This window comes from Salmo trutta, chromosome 14 (assembly GCF_901001165.1).
Source record: "Salmo trutta chromosome 14, fSalTru1.1, whole genome shotgun sequence".
In the NCBI taxonomy this organism is placed as follows: domain Eukaryota; kingdom Metazoa; phylum Chordata; class Actinopteri; order Salmoniformes; family Salmonidae; genus Salmo; species Salmo trutta.
Genome location: NC_042970.1, coordinates 62,539,403 through 62,555,501, shown reverse-complemented (window position 1 = coordinate 62,555,501; position 16,099 = coordinate 62,539,403). Strand labels below are relative to the sequence as shown.

Below are 16,099 nucleotides of genomic sequence, written 5' to 3'. Positions count from 1 at the left end.
TATTCTGTCTCTCACTGTTCAAATAAACCTACCATTAAAATTATAGACTGATCATTTATTTGTCAGTGGGCAAACGTACAAAATCAGCAGGGGATCAAATACTTTTTTCCCTCACTGTATTACAGACAGGGTCAGGGAGAGGTTGAAAATGTCAGTGAAGACACTTGCCAGCTGGTCAGCGAACGCTCTGCGTATGCTTCCTGGTAATCTGTCTGGCTCTGCGGCCTTGTGAATGTTAACCTGTTTAAAGCTCTTACTCACATCGGCTACGGCGAGCGAGATCACACATTCGACCATATTAATTGGCAAGACAGTACAACAGATCTGGGACCAGGCTTGTCTTGAGCAGTGAGGACTCGCTGGGGACACACTCACCTGGAACATGTCTGTATTGCTGTCATGAGTGTACTCCACCACCACCGTCTGAGCCCGGGACAGAGTGTATGAGATACTATGCTGGTCCTTGTTGCTGATGGCCTGCAGGTGGTGAGGGAAACGTTTGATGTTAGGAGTAGCAGGATGATGTCATTACCAATTACATTTACTTCAGGCGCCCTATTCTGAGTGGAGATACAATGCCTATTATAGAGAGAAGTTTGTGTATTAGTGCAACAAGAGACAATGCCGTCACTATTGTCTTGTTTTTATCAAGCATACATTACATTATATAAGAGAGTTTCTACGATTACAGAAATAAGTCTTAAATTCAAGCATACTGTTTCCTAGCTCCTACCTTGGCTGCCTGAGGTGTGCACGCCACGTGTACTGTGCTGGGTTTCACCCCGCTGGCCTTGGGTCTCCGGCACAGTGCAAAGCGGCTTTTCCGCCTCCCCCTGTCTCCGTTGGGTAGGGAGCAATTGTACCTGTGTAGACAAGAACACACCCCATATAAATTGACCATTTTAATCAAGACATCCTGGCAGTGGGATCCTAGCCTGGTGTTCCAGTCTGTTTCGTGCTTTAGCAAACTCCTCTCTTTATTAATTTGGTGTCATACCAAAGGATATAGAAGAGCAGTTGGCTATGGCACTTACAGTATGAGACCAGGCTAGGGGGAACCATCAAACATTTTTTTTTTTAAATGTCAATGTAAATGTGGGAAAAGGCCATCTTGAAAAGTTACAGTACAAAATAATCTGTTGATTGTTTGTTTCATCATATAGGATATATACAGTGCATTCGGAAAGTATTCAGACCCCTTGACTTTTTCCACATTTTGTTACATTACAGCCTTGTTCTAAAAAACAGTTTTTCAGAAATGTTAGCAAATGTATTAAAAATAAAAAACAAAAATACCTAATTTACATAAGTATTCAGACCCTTTACAATGAGACTCAAAATTGAGCTCAGGTGCATCCTGTTTCCAATGATTATCCTTGAGATGTTTCTACAACTTGATTGTGGTAAATTCACTTGATTGGACATGATTTGGAAAGGCACACACCTATCTATATAAGGTACCACAGTTGACAGTGCATGTCAAAGCAAAACCCAAGCCATGAGGTCAAAGGAATTGTCTGTAGAGCTCCAAGACAGGATTGTGTCGAGTCACAGATCTGGGGAAGGGTAACAAAAAATGTCTGCAGTATTGAAGGTCCCCAAGAACACAGTGGCCTCCATCATTCTTAAATGAAAGATGTTTGGAACCACCAAGACTCTTCCTAGAGCTGGCCGCCCAGCCAAACTGAGCAATCGAGGGAGAAGGGCCTTGGTCAGGGAGGTGACCAAGAACCCGATGGTCACTCTGACATGGCTCCAGAGTTTCTGTGTGGAGATGGGAGAATCTTCCAGAAGGACAACGATCTCTGCAGCACTCCACCAATCAGGCTTTTATGGTAGAGTGGCCAGACAAGAAAAAGAATGCACATGACAGCTAGCTTGGAGTTTGCCAAAAGGCACCTAAAGACTTTCAGACAAAAAAGATTATCTGGTCTGATGAAACCAAGATTGAACTCTTTGGCCTGAAAGCCAAGCATCACGTCTGGAGGAAACCTGGCACAATCCCTACGGTGAAGCATGATGGTGGCAGCATCATGCTGTGGGGATGTTTTTCAGTGGCAAGGACTGGGAGACTAGTCAGGATGGAGGGGTAGATGAACGGAGCAAAGTACTGAGAGATCCTTGAAGAAAACCTGCTCCAGAGCGCTCAGGACCTCAGACTGGGCTGAAGGTTCACCTTCCAACAGGACAACGACCCTAGTCTCTGAATGTTCTTGAGTGGCGCAGCCAGACCCCGGACTTGAACCTGATCAAACATCTCTGGAGAGACCTGAAAATAGCTGTGCAGTGACGCACCCCATCCAACCTGACAGAGCTTGAGAGGATCTGCAGAGAAGAATGGGAGAAACTCCCCAAATACAGATGTGCCAAGCTTGTAGCGTCATAGCCAAGACGACTCAAGGCTGTAATCGCTGCCAAAGGTGCTTCAACAAATGACTGAGTAAAAGGTCTGAATACGTATGTAATATATATATATATTTTTATACATTTGCAAAATGTCTAAAACCGTGTTTTTGCTTTGTCATTAAGGGGTACTGTGTGTCGATTGATGAGGAAAATTAGCGGATTCGGCTACTTCAGCCACACCCGTTGCTGACAGGTGTATAAATTCGAGCACACAGCTATGAAATCTCCATAGACAAACACTGGCAGTAGAATGGCTCGTACTGAAGAGCTCAGTGACTTTCAACGTGGCACCGTGATAGGATGCCCCCTTTCCAACAAGTCAGTTCATAAAATTTCTGCCCCACTAGAGAAGCGCCGGTAAACTGTAAGTGCTGTTATTGGGAAGTAGAAACGTCCAGGAGTAACAATGGCTCAACCGCAGTGGTATGCTACACAAGCTCACAGAACGGGGCCGCCGAATGCTGAAGCATGTAGCGTGTAAAAAACGGCTGTCCTCGGTTGCAACACTCACTACAGAGTTCCAAACTACCTCTGGAAGCAACGTCAGCACAATAACTGTTCGTTGGGAGCTTCATGAAATGACATGGGCTTGCTCCTACCTCTCTCTCCCATCTGGTCCTGCCATACATACCTAATTACCTGATTTTCATGGTTCGGTCTAGGCCCCTTAGTTCCAGTGAAGGGAAATCTTAACACTACAGCATACAATGACATTCTAGACGATTCTGTGCTTCCAACTTTGTGCCAATAGTTTGGGGAAGGCCCTTTCCTGTTTCACCATGACAATGCCCCCGTGCACAAATTGAGGTCCATACAGAAATGGTTTGACCAGATCGGTGTGGAAGAACTTGACTGACCTCCACAGAGCCCTGACCTCAACCCCATCAAATACCTTTGGGATAAATTGGAATGTCGACTGCGAGCCAGGCCTAACCACCCAACATCAGTGCCCAACCTTATTAATGCTCTTGTGGCTGAATGGAAGCAAATCACTGCAGCAATGTTCCAACATCTAGTGGAAAGCCTTCCCAGGAGAGTGGATGTTGTTATTGCAGTAAGGGGGGACCAACTCCATAATAATGACCATGATTTTGGAATGAGATGTTCGACGAGCAGGTGTCCACATACGTTTGGCCACGTAGTGTACATTTTTATTTTAATATGTGAAAATAAAACTATGCAAAATAAGACTACGCTAACTAAGACTCTGAACACAACTAAAACAAATAGTTTAACGACTATAAACCCATTTAAAAGGGAAATTAATGAAAACTATAGATGTGCCCTTGAGCAAGGCACCTAACCCTAATTGCTCCTGTAAGTCGCTCTGGATAAAAGTGTCTGCTAAATGACTAAAATGTAAATGTAATGAAGTCATTCGATCCACTTCTAAAATAAAGTGACCACTGAGGGGCCGACTGTCTACTTTACTGTAATTCCTTGGTGGAATAGAGTCACACTCCAGCTTTGGGTTTGTTGCAGTCAGATCTCCATTAAAACAAGGCCCAATCCTCTTTCGTCCAATCAGAGGAGCTAAGCTACGAGGTTATCTTTTGGTCGTTTACCCCTGCCAGCATCTGCGGTGTAAACATTCAACTTTCGGACAGTACGGTTGAGCGAGTGCAAAGATTTCATTGGGAAATGAGGGCTTTCCTGTTGCTTCATCGAAAGGAGGCAGCTACAGTGGGGTAAAAAAGTATTTGATCCCCTGCTGATTTTGTATGTTTGCCCACTGACAAAGAAATGATCAGTCTATCATTTTAATGTTAGGTTTATTTGAACAGTGAGACAGAATAACAACAAAAATATCGAGAAAAACGCATGTCAAAAATGTTCTAAATTGATTTGCATTTTAAGGAGGGAAATAAGTATTTGACCCCCTCTCAATCAGAAAGATTTCTGGCTCCCAGGGGTCTTTTATACAGGTAACGAGCTGAGATTAGGAGCACACTCTTAAAGGGACTGCTCCTAACCACAGCTTGTTACCTGTATAAAAGACACCTGTCCACAGAAGAAATCAATCAATCAGATTCCAAACTCTCCACCATGGCCAAGACCAAAGAGCTCTCCAAGGATGTCAGGGACAAGATTGTAGACCTACACAAGGCTGGAATGGGCTACAAGACCATCGCCAAGCAGCTTGGTGAGAAGGTGACAACATTTGGTGCGATTATTCGCAAATGGAAGAAACACAAAAGAACTGTCAATATCCCTCGGCCTGGGGCTCCATGCAAGATCTCACGTCGTGGAGTTGCAATGATCATGAGAACAGTGAGGAATCAGCCCACAACTACACGGGAGGATCTTGTCAATGATCTCAAGGCAGCTGGGACCATAGTCACCAAGAAAACAATTGGTAACACACTACGCCGTGAAGGACTGAAATCCTGCAGCGCTCGCAAGGTCCCCTGCTGAAGAATACATATATATACCCGTCTGAAGTTTGCCAATGAACATCTGAATGATTCAGAGGACAACTGGTGAAAGTGTTGTGGTCAGATGAGACCAAAATGGAGCTCTTTGGCATCAACTCAACTCGCCGTGTTTGGAGGAGGAGGAATGCTGCCTATGACCCCAAGAACACCATCTCCACCGTCAAACATGGAGGTGTAAACATTATGCTTTGGTGGTGTTTTTCTGCTAAGGGGACAGGACAACTTCACCGCATCATTTGACGGGGCCATGTACTGTCAAATCTTGGGTGAGAACCTCCTTCTCTCAGCCAGTGCATTGGAAATGGGTCGTGGATGGGTATTCCAGCATGACAATGACCCAAAACACACGGCCAAGGCAACAAAGGAGTGGCTCAAGAAGAAGCACATTAAGGTCCTGGAGTGGCCTAGCCAGTCTCCAGACCTTAATCCCATAGAAAATCTGTGGAGGGAGCTGAAGGTTCGAGTTGCCAAATGTCAGCCTCGAAACCTTAATGACTTGGAGAAGATCTGCAAAGAAGAGGGGGCCAAAATCCCTCCTGAGAAGTGTGCAAACCTGGTGGCCAACTACAAGAAACGTCTGACCTCTGTGATTGCCAACAAGGGTTTCGTCACCAAGTACTAAGTCATGTTTTGCAGAGGGGTCAAATACTTATTTCCCTCATTAAAATGCAAATCAATTTATAACATTTTTGACATGCGTTTTTCTGGATTTTTTTGTTGTTATTCTGTCTCTCACTGTTCATATAAACCTACCATTAAAATTATAGACTGATCATTTCTTTGTAAGTGGGCAAACGTACAAAATCAGCAGGGGATCAAATACTTTTTTCCCCCACTGTACCTCCTTTTCCTGGACAAGTTGAAGTATTAAGACTGTATTATCTAATTTAACGTCTTAATTGGTAGCATTAAATCCAGTGCTAACTGAGACAACCAATGCTTTTGTTAACTACTTGGAACTGCAGAAAGAAAGTAGTCTGTCAGTTGAATGTTGTTTTCTTTTCAGACCGTTCTACTGCTGAATACAACTTGAACGTGACAGAATACTTTCGAAGTCACAACAACCACCAACAACTCAGCTCACATCCTCCCTCTCTCCGCGCCACATAGGCTACATTATCCTTTGTCCGAAAAAATGGCTTACACTCAGGAAGCCAGCAGCGTTCTTTGTTTACCCTCACTGTGGCTGAGTTGCAGTGTACATTTAACTGGATTTCGATAGAACCACCCTGCTCCCCCTTTCAAAAAGAAACAAAACTGCCCAGTTCAAATATTGTAAATTAACATGCACCATTGTGTCTGTTGGAAGTTGGAACAATGTGGTTCACATTTAGAGCATAAGTGCTGACTTGCATTTATTTCAAAGAACCTCCACGTAGCAAAGTTGTAGCATACCACAGTTGCCAATACGTAACTTAACATGTAGTGCCTTCAGAAAGTATTCACAATCCTTGACTTTTTCCACATTTGATTGTGTTATTTTTATTACTGGTCTACACACAATGCACCATAATGTCAAAGTGGAATTATGTCTTTAGAAATTTTTACAAATTAATAAAAAATGAAAAGCTGAAATGTCTTGTGTCAATAACTACTCAACCCTTTTTTATGGCAAACCTAAATACATTCCAAAGTAAAAAAGTGGTTAACAAGTGACATAATAAGTTGAATGGACTCACTCTGTGTGCAATTATAGTGTTTAACATGATTTTTGAATGACTACCTAATTTCTGTACTCCACACATACAATTATCTGTAAGGTCCCTCAGTAGAACAGTGAACTTCAAACACATATTCAACCACAAAGACCATGGAGTACATGGGGGGGGGGATCAAAGAAGCTATTGAATATCCCTTTGAGCATGATGAAGTTATAAATGACACTTTGGATGGTGTATCAATACACCAGTCACTACAAAGATAAAAGCGTCCTTCCTAACTCAGTTGCCAGAGAGGAAGGAAACCATTCAGGGATTTCACCATGAGGCCAATGCTGACTTTAAAATACTAACAGAGTTGAATTGCTGTGATAGGAGAAAACTGAGGATGGATCAACAACATTGCAGTTACTCCACATACTAAGCTAATTTACAGAGTGAAAAGAAGGAAGCCTGTACAGAATAAAAATATTTCAAAACATGCATCCTGTTTGCAACAAGGTACTAAGTAACTAACAACTAACAAGGCACTGTAAAAATGTGGCAATGCAATTAACTTCTTGTCCTGAATACTGAGTGTTCTGTTTGGGGAAATCCAATACAACACATTACTGAGTACCACTCTCCATATATTCAAGCATAATGGTGACTGCATCATGTTATAGGTATGCTTGTAATTGTTAAGGACTGGGGAGTTTTTCAGGATAAAAAAGAAGCGGAATTGAGCTAAGCACAGGCAAAATCTTACAGGATAGCCTGGCTCAGTCTGCTTTCCACCAGACACTGGGAGATGAATTCACCTTTCAGCAGGACAATAACATAAATCAAAAGGCCAAATCTACACAGGAGTTGCTTACCAAGAAGACAGTGAATGTTCCTGAGTGGCCGAGTTACAGTTTTGACTTAAATCTGCTTGAAAAGCTATGGAAAGACATCATGGTTGTCGAGCAATGATCAACAACCAATTTGACAGAGCTTGAAGAATTTTGAAAAGAATAATGGGCAAATGTTGCACAATCCAGGTGTGGAAAGCTCTTAGAGACTTACCCAGAAAGACTCACTGCTGTAATCGCTGCCAAAGGTGATTCTAACATGTTTTGGCTCAGGGGGTTGAATACTTATCTAATCAAGATATATACATTTTTCTTCCACTTTGACATTATAAATTATTTTGTGTAGATCGTTGACAAAAAAATCCATATTAAATCAATTTTAATCCCACTTTGTAACACAAACATTTTTGGAATAAGGTGTGTGAATACTTTGGGAAGGCACTGCATGTTGCTATGCATTGAACAGGACTGTTTCAAACCACAAAAAAAGTATTGCACCACATGACCATTGCTGTTCCATCCAGGTAACGGTCCTGGATATTTACTTGGGTGTTCAGGCTTTCATTCCAGCCCAGCAGTAACACACCCGATTTCTTTAATCGTGTCCAGACTGCTTCAAGATGTCCACCATTGTTCCTTTACCCAAGAAAGGGAATGTAACTGAACTAAATGACTATCGCCCCGTAGCACTCACTTCTTTCATCACGAAGTGCTTTGAAAGGCTAGTTAAGGGCCATATCACCTCCACCTTACCAAACAACCTAGACCCCATACAATTTGCATACCGCCTCAACAGATCCACAGACGAAGCAATGGCCATTGCCCTGCACACTGCCCTATCCCACCTGTACAAGAGAAAAACTTATGTGAGACAACAGCTCAGCCTTCAACACCCTAGTGCCCTCCAAGTTCATCACTAAGCTGAGGGCCCTGGGTCTGTACCCCTCCCTGTGCAACTCCTAACTGGCCGACCCCAAGTGGTGAAGGTAAACAACAACACCTCTGACACGCTGATTCTCAACACTGGGGCCCCACAGGGGTGTGTGCTCAGCCCTCTCCTGTACTCCCTGTTCATCCATGACTGCGTGGCTACGCAAGTCTCCAACTCAATCCTCAAGTTTGCTGACAAGACAACAGTGGTAGGCCTGATTACCAACAATGACGAGACAGCCTACAGGAAGGAGGTGAGAGCCCTGGTGGAGTGGTGCCAGGAGAACAACCTTTCCCCTCAACGTCAACAAAACAAAGAAGCTGATCATGGACTACAGGAGACAGCAGAGAGATCACGCCCCCATCCACATCGACGGGGCCGCAGCCGAGAAGGTCAAAGGCTTCAATTTCTTTGGCGTGCACATCACTGACGACCTGAAATGGTCCCTTCACACAGAAAGTGTAGTGAAAAGGCGCTACAGCACTGAAGAGATTCGGCTATGCCCCTAGGAACCGCACGAAGTTCTACAGAATCACCATTGAGAGCATTCTGTCGGGCTGTATCACCACCTGATACGGCAATTGCACTGTCCACAACCACAGGGCTCTCCAGAGGATGGTGCGGTCGGCCAAACGCATCATCAGGGGCACACTGCCAGCCCTCCAGGATGTCTACAGCACCCAGTGTCACAGGAAGGCCAAGACGATCATCAAGGATCTCAGCCACCCAAGCCATGTCCCGTTCACCCCGCTACCATCTAGAAGGTGGAAACAGTACAGGTGCATCAAAGCTGGTACCAAGACACTGTTAATTAAACAGCTTCTATCTCCAGGCCATGAAAATGTTAATCTAGCCGGCCTCCACCCAGTACCCTAACCTGAACCTTAGTCAGTGTTACTAGCTAGCTACCATCCGGTACTCTACCCTGCACCTTAGAGACTGCTTTGCCCTACGTACATAGGAGTCATTGAACACTGGTTACTTTAATAATGTTTACATGGTTTGTCCGTGATAAAGAGATGCTCTGCTTTTTTTAAACCACACTCCTGCAGGGTCTAGTTTTACCTTATCTTGATTATTGCCCAGTCATATGGTCAGGTGCTGCAAAGAAAGACCTAGAAAACCAAAGCTGGCCCATAGAGCAGCACCTCTTGCTCTTCACTATAATCAAGAGTATAATAGTATACTATCAATAGTATAGTATAATATCAATACTATGCATGCCAGTTTCTCTTACCTAAAAGTAAAGGAGAGACTGACTGCATCACTTCTTCTTTTCATAAGAAAATTCAAAATGGTTTGCATAGTCAACTTACACACAGCTCTGACACACACACCTGACACACACACTTACCCCACCATACATGTCACCAGGGGTCTTTTCACAGTCCCCAAATCCAGATCAAATTCAAGAAAAAGTACAGTATTATATAGAGCCATGATTGCATGGAACTCCCTTCCATCTCAGATTGCTCAAATGAACAAGAAACCTGGTTTAAAAAAACAGAAACGGCAACACATCCCCGCACTATGCCTCTCCCCTATTTGACCTAGAAATTTTGTGTGTATGTACTGAAATGTAGGCTGTGTGTGATGTTTAAAATGTAAATTCAGCAAAAAAAGAAATGTCCCTTTTTCAGGACGCTGTCTTTCAAAGATAATTTGTAAAAATCCAAATAACTTCACAGATCTTCATTTGTAATGGTTTAAACAATGTTTCCCATGCTTGTTCAATGAACCATAAACAATTAATGAACATGCACCTGTGGAACGGTCGTTAAGACATTAACAGCTTACAGATGGTAGGCAATTAAGGTCACAGTTATGAAAACTTAGGACACTAAAGAGGCCTTTCTATTGACTCTGAAAAACACCAAAAGAAAGATGCCCAGGGTCCCTGCTCATCTGTGTGAACCTTGCCTTAGGCATGCTGCAAGGAGGCATGAGGACTGCAGATGTGGCCAAGGCAATAAATTGCAATGTCCGTACTGTGAGACGCCTAAGACAGCACTACAGGGAGACAGGACGGACAGCTGATCGTCCTCACAGTGGCAGACCACGTGTAACAACAACTGCACAGGATCGGTACATCTGAACATCACACCTGCGGGACAAGTACAGGATGGCAACAACAACTGCCCAAGTTACACCAGGAACGCACAATCCCTCCATCAGTGCTCAGACTGTCCGCAATAGGCTGAGAGAGTGGACTGAGAGCTTTTTTTAAGGCAGGTCCTCACCAGACATCACCAGCAACAACGTCGCCTATGGGCACAAACCCACCGTCACTGGACCAGCAAGGATTGGCAAAAAGTGCTCTTCACTGATGTGTCGCGGATTTGTCTCACCAAGGGTGATGGTTGGATTCGCGTTTATAGTTGAAGGAAAGAGCGTTACACCGAGGCCTGTACTCTGGAGCGGGATCGATTTGGAGGTGGAGGGTCCGTCATGGTTTGGGGCGGTGTGTCACAGCATCATCGGACTGAGCTTGTTGTCATTACAGGCAATCTCAACGCTGTGCATTACAGGGAAGACATCCTCCTCCCTCATGTGGTACCCTTCCTGCAGGCTCCTCCTGACATGACCCTCCAGCATGACAATGCCACCAGCCATACTTCTCATTCTGTGTGTGATTTCCTGCAAGAAAAGGAATGTCAGTGTTCTACCATGGCCAGCGAAGAGCCCGGATCTCAATCCCATTGAGCACGTCTGGGACCTGTTGGATCGGAGGGTGAGGGCTAGGGCCATTCCCCCCAGAAATGTCTGGGAACTTGCAGGCGCCTTGGTGGAAGAGTGGGGTAACATCTCACAGCAAAAACTGGCAAATCTGGTGCAGTCCATGAGGAGGAGATGCACTGCAGTACTTAATGCCGCTGGTGGCCACACCAGATACTGACTGTTACCCCTTTGTTCAGGGACACATTATTCAATTTCTGTTAGCCACATGTGTCACGTCCTGACCCTTGTAAGAGGTCATTTTCTATAGTAGAGTGGTCAGGGCGTGACAGGGGGTGTTTTGGGAGTTTGGCGATGTCAGGGGGGAGACCTGATCTAACTTCCCGTGCTTATCGGAGAGAGCCGTGGAGTGAACCGGAGCCAGTCAGGGAGTCAAGCGTGGAGCTCGACGCAAGATTCCGGAGAGAGGTACTGGCATTAAGAGCACTGCAGAGCGGGCGTACTGAGGAGCGAGTGGATGAACGAGCAATGGGTTATGGTGTGATGCGCACTATATCGCCCATACGCACTCACAGCCCGGTGCGGTCGGTGAAAGCTCCTCACCGGTGTAGGGCGAAGATGGTCATTCAGCCAGGAAGGAGTAGGCCTGCTCAGCATGCCTGATCTCCAGTTCGCCTCCATAGTCCGGTACGTCCTGTGCCTTCTTCCCGCACCCGCCCTGAGGTGCGTGTTGCCAGTCTGGCGCCACCTAGACCAGTTCCACGCATTAGACCTCCAGTGCGCATGCCCAGTCCAGAGTGTCCTGTTCCTGCTCCCTGCACTCGTCCTGAGGTGGGGGTTACCAGTCTGGCGCCACCCATGCCAGTACCACGCATCAGGATTCCAGTGCACATTCCCAGTCCAGAACTTCCAGCGACAGTTCCCCGTCCAGAACTTCCGGTGACAGTTCCCTGTCCAGAACTTCCGGTGACAGTTCCCTGTCCAGAACTTCCGGCGACAGTTCGGAACCTACTGAGATGGCCTACAGTCCAGAACCTACTGAGGCGACCTACAGTCCAGAACCTACTGAGACGGCCTACAGTCCGGAACCTACTGAGACGGCCTACAGTCCGGAACCTACTGAGACGGCCTACAGTCTGGGACCTATTGAGACGGACCTCAACCCGGAACCTCCAGCGACGCTCCCCAGTCTGGAGCCTCTAGCGATGCTCCCTAGTCTGGAGCCTCCAGCGATGCTCCCTAGTCTGGAGCCTCCAGCAACGCTCCCTAGTCTGGAGCCTCCAGCGACGCTCCTCAGTCCGGAGCCTCCAGTGACGCTCCCCAGTCCGGAGCCTCCAGCAATGCCTCCCAGTCCGGAGCCTCCAGCGACGCCTCCCAGTCCGGAGCCTCCAGCGATGCTCCCCAGTCCAGAGCCTTCGGCGGCGGTCTGCAGCCCAGAGCCTTCGGCGGCGGTCTGCAGCCCAGAGCCTTCGGCGGCGGTCTGCAGCCCAGAGCCTTCGGCGGCGGTCTGCAGCCCAGAGCCCTCGGCGGCGGTCTGCAACCCAGAGCCCTCGGCGGCGGTCTGCAACCCAGAGCCCTCGGCGGCGGTCTGCAGCTCAGAGCCCTCGGCGGCGGTCTGCAGCTCAGAGCCTTCGACGGCTATCTGCAGCCCAGAGTCTTCGGCGGCGGCCTGCAGCCCAGAACCTCTAGCGGCGGCCTGCAGCCCAGATCCTCCAGCGGCGGCCTGTAGGCCAGAACCTCCAGCGGCGGCCTGTAGGCCAGAACCTCCAGCGGTGGTCACAGAGCTTCCGGTAATGATCTACAGTCCGATTCCTCTGATAATGATCCACAGGCCGGTGTTACAGAAGCGGAGGGATCTGTGGGCAGAACGGGGGTTACGCCCTGAGCCGGAGCCACCTCCGTTGCTGGAGGATCGGAGGGAGAGGAAGGTTCTGGGTGTAGCACTAGAGCCGCCATAGACTTTTGTCACCCTCCCTACCCTCCCTTTGTATTTTGTGGTTGTTTTGTTGGGTTTTCTTTGTGTGCAGTCGGGGTCTGCACCTTTGGGGGGGTACTGTCATGTCCTGACCCTTGTAAGAGGTCATTTTCTATAGTAGAGTGGTCAGAGCGTGACAGGGGGTGTTTTGGGTGGTTTTCTTGTTTTCTGTTTCCATGTGGGCTTTCTAGATTTCTATTTCTATGTTGGGGTTATTGGGATGATCGCCAACTAGAGGCAGCCGGTTCTCGTTGTCTCTAATTGGAGATCATATTTATGTAGGGGGTTTTTCCTTTTGGTTTTGGGGGTTGTTAATTTTTGAGTAGTGTGTTTTCCTCTCTGCGTCACGGTTTGTTGTTTTGTTATTTCAAGTGTTTGGTGTATTGCATTTAGTTTCACGGTTAATAAAGATGTGGAACTACGAACACGCTGCGCTTTGGTCCGATCATTTGAACAGCCATGACAACATGTCTGTGGAACTTGTTCAGTTTATGTCTGTTGTTGAATCTTGTTATGTTCATACAAATATTTACACAAATATTTACACAACTGCTGAAAATAAATGCAGTTGACAGTGAGAGGACGTTTCTCTTTTTACTGAGTTTATATAGTACCAGTCAAAAGTTTGGACACACCTACTCATTCAAGAGTTTTTTGTAAAATGTTCTACATTGTAGCATAATAGTGAAAACACAAACTATGAAATAACACATATGCAATCATGTGGTAACCATAAAAGTGTTAAACAAATCAAAATATATTTGAGATTCTTCAAAGTAGCCACCCTTTGCCTTGATGACAGCTTTGCACACTCTTGGTATATCTCAACCAGTTCCATGAGGTAGTCACCTGGAATGCATTTAAATGAACAGGTGTGCCTGGTTAAAAGTTAATTAGTCTTTCCTTCCTAATGCGTTTGAGCCAATCAGTTGTGTTGTGACAAGGTATACAGAAGATAGCGTTATTTGGTAAAAGACCAAGTCCATATTATGGTAAGAACAGCTCAAATAAGCAAAGAGAAATGACAATCCATCATTACTTTAAGACATGAAGGTCAGTCAATCTGGAAAGTGTAAAGTTTCTTCAAGTGCAGTCGCAAAAACCATCAATGATGAAACTGGATCTCATGAAGACCGCCACAGGAAAGGAAGACCCAGAGTTTGCTCTGCTGCAGAGGATAAGTTCATTAGAGTTAAATGCACCTCAGATTGCAGCCCAAATAAATGCTTCACAGAGTTCAAGACACATCTCAACATCAACTGTTCAGAGGAGACAGCGTGAATCAGGCCTTCATGGTCAAATTGTTGCAAAGAAACCGCTACCAAAGAACACCAATAATAAGAAGAGACTTGCTTGGGCCAAGAAACACGAGCAATGGACATTAGACCGGTGGAAATCTGTCCTTTGGTCTGATGAGTCAAAATTTGAGATTTTTGGTTACAACCACTGTGTCTTTGAGAGACAAAGAGTAGGGGAACGGATGATCTCCGGATGTGTGGTTCCCACCGTGAAGCACGGAGGAGGAGGTGTGATGGTCTGGGGGTACTTTGCTGGTGACACTGTCTGTGATTTATTTCGAATTCAAGGCACACTTAACCAGCATGGCTACCACAGCATTCTGCAGCGATACGCCATCCCATCTGGTTTGCGCTTAGTGGGACTATCACTTGTTTTTCAACAGGACAGTGACCCAAAACACACCTCCAGGCTGTGTAAGGGATATTTGAGCAAGGAGAGTGATGGAGTGCTGCATCAGATTACCTGGCGTCCACAATATCCTGACCTCAAACCAATTGAGATGGTTTGGGATGAGTTGGACCGCAGAGTGATAGAAAAGCAGCCAACAAGTGCTCAGCATATGATTCAGCCTTGATTCTATCTTATGTAGCAACATTTGAAATTGTGTTTTTACTTTGGATAAAAGTAGAGACTCAGAGCTACAAAATGGTATATCATACACTGCATTTGAGGAACAATGGGAAAGTAATTCTGATTTGAAAATTGATAAACTTGTAACTCCACTTTTTGAAAAAATGGCCGTAGAATGTTTTGGTTCACCTACTGGAGAGCTCTTTTGTCTACACCCATTCAGCCTTGTTCACACCCTCTTAAGCCTTAGCCCCACCCATCTCTTTAAGGATTCACAAGTGAGGTCATGTGCTAAAGGTCATGTAGTGTGGTAAAGATTAAGACTAAAAGTGGTAAAAGTAGTAGCCTACAATAAGGAAAAATTCCAGGTAAACAGAAAGTGTCCAGGTAAATTAGATAATATTAGTTGATGCTTACCCAGACACACTTGTCTAAATTGATGGGTCATGTGAAAGAAATGCTATAACCCCCAGCCACATCTTGCTAAGTGGATGGGTCTCTACAGAAGGTGTAAACAGTACAGCGAAATGGTTATTTGCATATTAGCAATATCAAAAATAGATAGTGTCAATATAAAGAACAAAATAACAAGTGTCAATGCCAGTAGAGAAAGAACAAAATAACAATAACAATATCAATAATAATATCAGTGATACTGGTGATAGATGAGGTAGTTATATGCATACAAACACGGGTAAAGTGGCTGAGCAGCAGGATAAAAAAATAATAACTGTAGCAGCAACATATGGCGTGTGTGTTAGGAGTCATGTGAATGTCCATTGAGGCACTGCAGATAGTGCTGATGACTGGGAACTCTCCCCCAGTGATGAACTGGTCCGTACGAACCACGTATGAACAAGGGACTCTATATTCGGAGAGCCTGTTTCTGTCCTGCCTTTGACTTTGGTGCAGAGCATGTGATGTCAATAGCCTCTTCGTTACAACACTCCCTGATCTTCTCAAAAATATGTGTTTGTCTAGCTGTGTCCAGTCCAGGTGGTGCTTGTACAGGCAGACCATCTACGGGAGGACCATCTACACCTGGCTCCAGAGCAATGAAGCTGTAAAATAGGAAATAACCAACAAAAATTAGAAGACATTACAACCTTGCATGACATCAATTCCCCTCCCAAGTTTAGATAAGAAGAATAACCTCATACAATGCAAGGAAAATTATATTCACCTGAAGTGCTGGTACTGCTTGATCTGTGGCAGCGTCCTGAAGTACGGAGTCAGGTGTTTTTGCCAGCCATAGCTTTCCACCAGCACTGTACCATCCTCCAGTCCAACCAGCTGTGGGATGTTGACCACTGTCA

The 16,099-nt window shown here is 45.5% G+C and overlaps 1 protein-coding gene across 1 annotated transcript in view; it reads right to left on the bottom strand.

Annotated features, from left to right (window-relative positions):
* Positions 1–16,099, bottom strand: part of LOC115208562 (E3 ubiquitin-protein ligase pellino homolog 1) — a 58,021-nt gene that overhangs the window by 6,561 nt on the left and 35,361 nt on the right. Inside the window, exons 3-4 of the mRNA XM_029776719.1 lie at positions 734–863; positions 376–477 (exon numbers count right to left, since the gene is read on the bottom strand). Of these exons, the coding sequence (XP_029632579.1) occupies positions 376–477; positions 734–863 (232 nt within the window). The remainder of the gene's footprint in view (positions 1–375; positions 478–733; positions 864–16,099) is intronic.